The sequence below is a fragment of the Achroia grisella genome, unplaced genomic scaffold, assembly GCF_030625045.1.
Source record: "Achroia grisella isolate CSIRO2021 unplaced genomic scaffold, CSIRO_AGI_Agris_v1 utg109, whole genome shotgun sequence".
NCBI lineage: Eukaryota > Metazoa > Arthropoda > Insecta > Lepidoptera > Pyralidae > Achroia > Achroia grisella.
Window position 1 is genome coordinate 2,396,807 of NW_026712573.1, and position 8,788 is coordinate 2,405,594.

At 30.1% G+C, this 8,788-nt stretch overlaps 2 protein-coding genes across 2 annotated transcripts; one reads left to right on the top strand and one right to left on the bottom strand.

The window, feature by feature from the left end:
* The first annotated feature begins 485 nt into the window (after positions 1–485).
* Positions 486–3,165, top strand: LOC131846606 (serine--tRNA ligase, mitochondrial). Its single transcript, XM_059195947.1, has 4 exons — positions 486–1,257; positions 1,563–1,750; positions 2,230–2,397; positions 2,850–3,165. Exons 1-4 carry the CDS (start codon positions 661–663, stop codon positions 3,163–3,165), a joined length of 1,269 nt encoding a protein of 422 aa, XP_059051930.1. The 5' UTR covers positions 486–660.
* Positions 3,166–3,197: 32 nt separating this feature from the next.
* LOC131846857 (KRR1 small subunit processome component homolog) lies at positions 3,198–4,343 on the bottom strand. Its single transcript, XM_059196277.1, has one exon. It carries the CDS (start codon positions 4,269–4,271, stop codon positions 3,225–3,227), a length of 1,047 nt encoding a protein of 348 aa, XP_059052260.1. The 5' UTR covers positions 4,272–4,343; the 3' UTR covers positions 3,198–3,224.
* Positions 4,344–8,788: the final 4,445 nt, after the last annotated feature.

Consider the following 8,788-nt stretch of genomic DNA (forward strand, 5'->3'; position numbering starts at 1 on the left):
GATTTTTATGTTTGTCAGAAATAATGTGTGGGTGTTTATTTAAAACGTGTTAATACAAAATTAATAAAGATTAGATGAGAATGTTAAGTTTATACATGTAATGTGTGGCAAAGACTAAATATATTATTGGTAATAAACTATTTTTGTCACAGTGTTCTTCCATCCATCTTACTTCGTGAGTTGGATTGAAATAGGAAAGTTTTTATAGTTAAGTATATTTACATAAATAATTATAATAATAATTTTAATAAAAACAATGTGAATACTGTGAATACCGTGAATCATCATCATCATCATCGCAGCCCGGAAGACGTCCACTGCTGGACATAGGCCTCCCCCAAAGATCTCCACGACGATCGGGAATACTGAGAACAAAATATGAACAAATGTGCGTTCCCTTATTTCCTACCTTTTTTTCTCTTCTGTGATTAAAACCATTATAATATGATGTCAAAGTCAAGTTGATATTGACATTACTTAGTTTACGTTTTTATTTTTTAACTCAATTCAAACCGAACGAAATGAATGACTATTATGTTATGTATGTCCAACAGAATTTTAGTTAATGACTGGATGACTGCCTTTGACTTTATAAGTTACATTTGATAATTACATTGTCCTGATTTTATGTCTTAGCTGCAATTTATATACCTTTTATAAATGATAATGTATTCATGTAAAGTGTCTCCAGGGAATGTAGCAAAATATGCAAGATTTTGGAGCTCGCTTCCCGATATTGATATTGATTACTACTGCAATTCTAATAATGCTGCAGAAATAAAACAGAATATAAAGTTAAGAAAAGGTGTGGGTAATATAGACCGTGCACAAGAACTGTTTAATAAATTCAATAGAATTCCAATATATCATAGTTCCCATGACATTGTAAAAGAAGATTTGTACAAAGAACTTAGTTGCTTACCTAATAGAACCCATCCTTCAGTTCAAAAATACAATGACTCTCCGCACATAGTTCAAACGCTTAATGAGAAAAAAGAATTTGGTAAATATGCTCCACTTGAATTCAGTGAGATAACAAGACGTTTGAATTTGATGAGGACAGATAAATTGGGCCATACATGTGGCCACAAAAGTTATTACTTTTTAGGAGAATTAGCAGAATTAGAGGAGGCTTTAATTAAATATACTATAATGTCCCTATTAAACAAAAAATTCAAATTAGTTTCTGTGCCTGACATTTTGCCGAAAAATGTTTTAGAGAGTTGTGGAATGGCAGTTAATAGTGATAGAACACAGGTAAGTAATATTTATTATTTACTTTTATTACTCATTTGTATTTGGATGGAAATATGATGTTCTACTAAACATACATGATGTATTTGTTGCCCACAACAATGTCAGACTTTTTATTGAGATTTAAGATAGCCTATAACTTGTATTAATTTTCATTATGATGTTCTTTCTTTTAAGTAATAGATATATTTTAAACACAAGGACTGCTTTTAGTGGTGTAAGCTTTTGCCTTGCCTTAATGACACAATGGTATCCTAACCACTGTCAGTATTAAGGCTAACATTTATTAAATCTTACATAATTTTTAGATATATAGTTTGGATGCAGTTCACCATGGATCAGATTTGTATCTATCAGGTACAGCAGAGATGTCGCTAGCAGGCTTGTTAATGAACTCAACACACAGTATATCTGATCTTCCTCTTAAGCTAGCTGCTGTAAGCAGATGTTATCGTGCTGAGACATCTAACATTGTAGAAGAAAGGGGAATATATAGGTATATTTTGTTTTACAAACTTATATGTTTTTTTATTCATAACATCAATGTGTAACTTAATATCTTGATTCAGAAACAGATTTCATTTGGAAATTACTCACCTATATTTTGTGTACTGGTCATATATTGTGGAATTGACCTCCTGAGATATTCTGTAGATACTACAGCATTGGCAGAGCATACATCTGATGTTTCAGATTACAAATGGCTATGAATGTTACCATAGCCATTTGTACCTAAACATCAGATGTATGCTTTGCCAATGCTTTAGTCTCTACAACAATGTCAACAATCATGCACATGATGGTAGTAGCCATTTAACATCATGTGCATGATTGTTGAAATGTCTAGTACAAAGAGCTAAAATGTTAAACAATCTTGTAATATGGTAAATAACATAGGTAGACATGACAAATATAAATCCTTACCAGTAAGTTGCCTTAAGTACTGGTTTATTTGTTTATTTTTATATATTTTAGAGTTCATCAGTTTACTAAAGTAGAAATGTTTGCTGTCACTACTCCAGAACAATCAGAAGATATGTTAGAGTATATCCAGAAAGTTCAACAGGAATTGTTTTCACCTCTTGGATTTCATATGAGAATTCTAGATATGCCGCCAATTGAGTTAGGTGCACCTGCTTACAGGTAACTACTCTCTAATATATTTGAAAAATATTGGAGAACTAGTTAAATACAAATATTGAAATAATGCAAGAGATTCTGCTAAAATAAAATGCCCTATTTCATTGAGACGCAAATATAAAAAAATGTTTTTTTTAATCTAATGTATGTAATTCCCTACACAAACTTAACACTTTATTGATTAGTGATGAGGCTTGTCACTACACTGCATTATTTAGTTAAACAGTTTATTTAGAATTTTAGACTTATAAATTCAATTTAAAAGTAATAGCTGCTGTGTGCATATTTTCTGTATAAAATTCCCAGTCGACAGTGATAATGGTTGTAGTAATACTAGTTTTTTAATATTAATTAATACTACTTGTTTATAATTGTAATAATAGATTGTAATAATTCTAAATAATATGGAATTTCACTTGTAAGTAATATAGCACCATAATAAATTTTAATTCCAGAAAATACGACATTGAAGCTTGGATGCCTGGTCGAAACAGCTATGGCGAGATATCCAGCTGTAGTAATTGTACTGATTACCAGTCTAGAAGATTACATATTAAATATACAGATAGTAATGGCAATAAATATGCTCATACATTGAATGGAACTGCTTGTGCAATACCAAGAATATTAATTGCCTTAATTGAAACCCATCAAGATCCCAAAGGGAAAATATTTATCCCAGATGTATTACAACCTTATATGAATGGAAAAAAATATATATCCAAAAATACTATTACACCTGAATTAAAACTGGCGAAAATAAAAAAATAAAATTTTTATATTTATTTTTTATTAATTAAATATTTAATATTTTTTTTCGTTAAATTGTTTTATTGTGTTTTCTTCATACCTTTACTTTGTTTAGATATTTTCTTTATCTTTGCTTTAAATTGTTGAATGTCAACAACAGGTTCTGTGGATTGTGACAGCACAGAATTTGTCATTTTTTCTTCTGGCGCTATGAAATCCCTCTGTCTCTTCATATTACGCACCTGTTTCATTTCAGCCTGTTTCTCGGCCTTTTCATGACGATGTTTAGCTTTTTTCTGTTCATCTTTTAGGAAAAATTCACCAGTAGCCAATTCGCGATCAATTTTACTTTCAGTTTGTGGTGGAGGGAAAGGTGTATATAATTTCTTTTCAGCCTTCTTTTTAGTCTGTTTTCTTGGTGCATTCTTGGATTTAAATTTTGGCAAAAATCGCTCCCAACTTTCATTTTTTAGCCTGGGATCTTTCATTAATTCCCTTTTAATCATCAAACTTTTTATGTTGTACATAGGATGAATATTTTTCATTGTGTCTTCCACAATACGTCTCACTTGAATCAAGCCTTTATAGGGCCCTACTGCAGACACAGTATTGCCTTGAACAAGAATATAACATTCAGTCAACAATTCTACAGATTTCAGTGTGACACCATTAGGTCCAATCAAACGTTGGCGTCTTTTTAGAAATGTTTCTTTTTTTCTAACAAATGAATTTAGTTTTATTATATCACAACCTATTTCATCTTCTAATACTCTAACGGCCTGTTCAAACGGAACGCTGCGTGACAATAACTTCATAAGGTCTCTAGCTTTAATAATGATATAGGGATCCCATGTTTTTCTTGTTGTCTTAACAGTTAAACTTCCTTCAATGAGATCTAATTCTGCAATGATATGATGTTCTTTTAGCACTTTTTGTACAAGGGGCCAACACTCTTTCAGGTATTGTTCTCTATACTTCGGGAACAAAGTAGCAAACTTGCTTTCTTCAAGTAAACCATGTGGGTTATCTGCAGCTGTAAATTTGGGGATTTTCATAAACCACGCATTTTCTATTGGTTTTAAATCTTGTTTCTCATTATCAGGGCTAACGTTTTCTTCGTTATGCATTTTAATTTGTGGTATTGGAAATATATATATATATATATATTTATAAAACTTAGGGTAAGGAAAAACAGGTTTTATTATTCTCTAATGTTAAAAATTAATAACTGGCTGTCACAGAGTCGTAGATCAGTTTTTTTTTAATAATGCTTTATTCATGACCATGGATACAAGTCCTTCAGTCGAACACATTTTTATAAAGAATTGAATACATAACATAAAAATTAAAACATAAGGAATAAACTATTATATGCTCTTAGACAGTACAATTTTACAATTTTAGTAATAATTTATTAATTAATTATAATTTTTCCACAGTATGTACAATATAGTTATACATTGGAATAAAATATGCAAAGTGAAATAGCAAATCTTGAACGCGGCGGGGAATACTTTGTGAGTGTTCCTTTGCGATGTCACTAATATCACTGACAAGAATCAACCGTTGTATGTTGAAAACTTGGCATTCAAATATAATATGTCAGCATTTATCTTGAAACAGTCGTTGCGTCTGTTGTCATTTGTGATTTTAATTCTGTTGAGATGGGATGGAACTAAACAATGGCCGAAACGTAGACCATTGATGATAGTGATAAATTTTCTATTGTAATATTTGAATTTGCTGTACCAAGGTGTCACTGGTAAGTCTGGCTGTAATTCTGCATACCATTTTACTTTATTTTTTGTGCTTATGTTCCAGTACTCTTTCCACACTCTTCGTAAGTTACTTTTAAAATATTGGTAGTAGTCGGTAAATGGCACTTTCAAAATGTCTGTCTGATCTTCATCATATTGTTGACGAGTTGCCAAGTCTACGACCTCATTCTCACTGTGTGACATACCTGGAAATGAGGAGACCCATACAAATTCTACATTCTTATTTTTATTTAAAGCTATTAACTTATTTTTTATTTCATATATAATATAATTTTGTTTAAATGTACAATTGCCACTGGATAAAGTCTCCAATACACTCTTGGAATCAGTAACTATTACTATATTTACATTATTTACAAGGTTATTAACATATAACAAAGCACTTAATATAGCATAACTTTCTGCTGTAAAGATGCTGCAATTACTTTCGAGTTTAATACATTTAGTATATTTCATTTGTGGATCATAATAAGCTGCTTTATCATCATTTAAATTTTTATAGCCATCAGTATAAATAAAATAAAATTCTGATTTCATATTTAAAAATTCTGCAAAGTCATATTTGTTATATATTAAATCAAAATGAAATGTAGTGTCAAGGAAACAGATTAGTGAATCATATGGACATTTGTATACTGGCCATTTGTCATTATATATATATTCCACCTGTAGCATTTTTAACATGTGTCATTATTATTGAAATTTCAGGTAATGATCCTAAAATAATAACAGATGCTGATATAGGGGAACCTACAACTAACAGAGAAAGCTGTGCAGGATATAAAATATTTTTAAGCACAATACTATTACTGGAAGATAATTCCTTTATACAAAATCTTTCTGCCAGTTGCAAACGTCTTAGAGACAATGGAGGTATACAATTTTCAACTTCCATACTATTTATAGGTGTGGAATGCTTAGCTCCACTAATGATTCTCAACCCTATATTTTGTATAACATCTAATTTCCTCAACAATGTGGTACTAGCAGTCATATAGGCTAAACTACTACAATCAAAATGACTTCTGACTATGCTTTTATACAGTATATTGTGTTTTGGGATCAGAGCCCCAGTAAATCCCTGCTAAACATCTCAAAATATTTATGCTCCTCATTGCATTTGGAGAAATGTAATCTATATGTTTATCAAATTTAAATTTATTGTCCAAAACTATACCTAAAAATTTGTGTTGATGGACAATGGGTATTATTTTGTTATTATACATAATTTTATGACTAGATTGTGTGAATGTATATCTACTAAATACTAACACAGAGCTTTTTTCTGAACTGATTTCTAGTCTTAGAATATTTGAATAATACTTTTGTAATTGATTTAGTGCAGTATTTATATTATTTATGGCCAAAGGCAAACTTGGACTCTCAGTGTATAAAAGCAAATCATCTGCAAACTGTAGTATGTTAACTTTTGTAGTATCCACATAATTGAGGATACAATAGAGGGGACAGGGTTGCTCCCTGCATTGTTCCCCTGTTAACATATTTAGGTCCATGTAGGATATTATTATACATTACATAAACAGTTCTGTTTTAAAAAAAATTAAAAATCCCGTTTAATATTTTTCAGGGGAAATTTAAATTATGTAGCACATGAATTAAGGATTCTACATTTACGTTATCGAAAGCACCTTTAACATCTAAAAATACACACACAACATTGGAATGACTTAATTTTGCTTTTTTTAATAGAGGGATATAAGAGTTACAAAGCTTTCAGAACAACTTTTGCCTTTTCTGAATCCAAACTGAATATCTAGCAACTTATTCTGTGTTTCAGTAAAGTAGTCCAAACATAATTTTAACAAATTCAAATAGTTTCCCTAGACACGATGACAAGGAAATGGGCCTATAAGATGATGCACAGTTAATATCCTTATTTGGTTTTAAAATTGGAATAACATACTGGGTTTTCCAGGATTCGGGTATTATTAAATTCTCCCAAAGTTTATGGTATATATCTAATAGTATTTTAATTGCATTTGGATGTAGCTGTTTTATTAATTTATATGTAATATTGTCCAAACCTGGTGTTGTATCTTTCCTACTCTTAAGCGAAATATGAAGCTCAGCCAGTGTAAAGGGTCTGTTGAGAAAGGGGTCACTGTCATTTTTATCAGATTGATTCAATATATCAACTAAAGTTGCATCATTGCATTGTGATGGAGCTGTCAATATATCTAAGAAACTTTGTACCCAGTCATTATTAAAATTTTTGTTGGAATATGTACCTATCCTTTTAAAATTTTTAATGGAACTCCATATTTTTGAAATAGGTGTTATTCTATTGAAGCTACTACACAACTCTTGCCAGGAATCTATGCTTTGTTCCTTTAGAATTCTTTTTTTTAGCATCAACTTTTTTATAATTTATGAAGTTAAGAATTGTTGGGGTAACTCTATATTGTATAAGGGCTCTCTTAGACTGTTGAACAGCATCATCACATGTTTTGTTCCACCAAGGCACTGATTTTATTAAAGTGTTTATAGTTTGTTTACACTTTGATTTTGGTACTGTCTTGTCTCTGATGTCATATAAAATATTAACAAAATTATTATAAAATTGTAATGGTGTGTCATTATTTACATTATTATGTACATTTAAGTGGGAAAAAATACTTTCTGTTAAAGAAAAATATTTCGACCAGTCTGCTTTATTATATAAAAATTTTTCTTCTACAGGTCGGACCTCATACACTGATGGCTTCACATTTACACTTACCTGAGTTGGATAGTGATAGCTGCCCATCGGGTCATCATGGACTTTCCACTCACAGAGAGAACTTATTCGGGGACTAACTAATGATATATCTATTCCTGATGCCTGCCTGTTTGGCGATTGAATAGTGGTTGGACTACCATCATTTAACATACATAAGTCAAGCTCATCTATGAGATTGTATATGTTATTACCTCTACTATTGTTTGTATGACAACCAAACAAAATATGATGTGCATTAAAATCACCCATAATAAGACATGGCTTAGGAGCACTACTACAACTTTTTTCAGTTTGTTGGTATCAAATCTTCCATTAGGAGGACAATACACACATAGTATGTTTAATTTGCCTATGGATGTTTCTATTGCAATACATATATTCTGAATTGATTCATAAAAAGTGGTAGTTATAATGTTATATTTCAAATTTTCTTTTATTAAAATACCAACTCCATTGTGTGTATTTACTGAGTTTTTGAATATGAAGTTATAGGATGTAAATTTAGGAATTTTACTGTTACTTTTAAGCCATGTCTCATTAATGAGACAGATATCAATATTTTGTTCATTTATGTATTTTTGCAACAGAGCTTTTTTACTCTGTAAGCTTTGTATATTAAACAGGGCTATATTTAAGTATGCATTCATTAAATTAAATTTGACAACAATATTTATTTTATTGTCTTATTAGTTATTGACATTTTCTCTTTGTTGTTACCGAGAGCAACAAGAGATTTAATTAATGCATTAATTATAATTTCATTATTTACAATTTGATCTGCATTGAATGCAGTATTATTATTATTTACATTTTGTTTAAATTGTGAATTATATACATTTAAAGATTTCTCTAAAGTGGGATATTAATATGTATATTAAAACGTCCGACTTATTATGTAGCTAATTTATTACTCAACTGTCAGAATCAAAAACAAATGAATATATTTTCTTTAGAAGAAACACAAATACATTTTCTTAATATGAAAAGAGGTTTACATACACATCACTCCTCCACATTAATTTGAAAACCTGTTAACAAAACAATAAGAATATAATATGACTAATATTTATATACAATGTACACAATAACATTTTATACATCTTTATAATTAACTTTTTTATTTCTG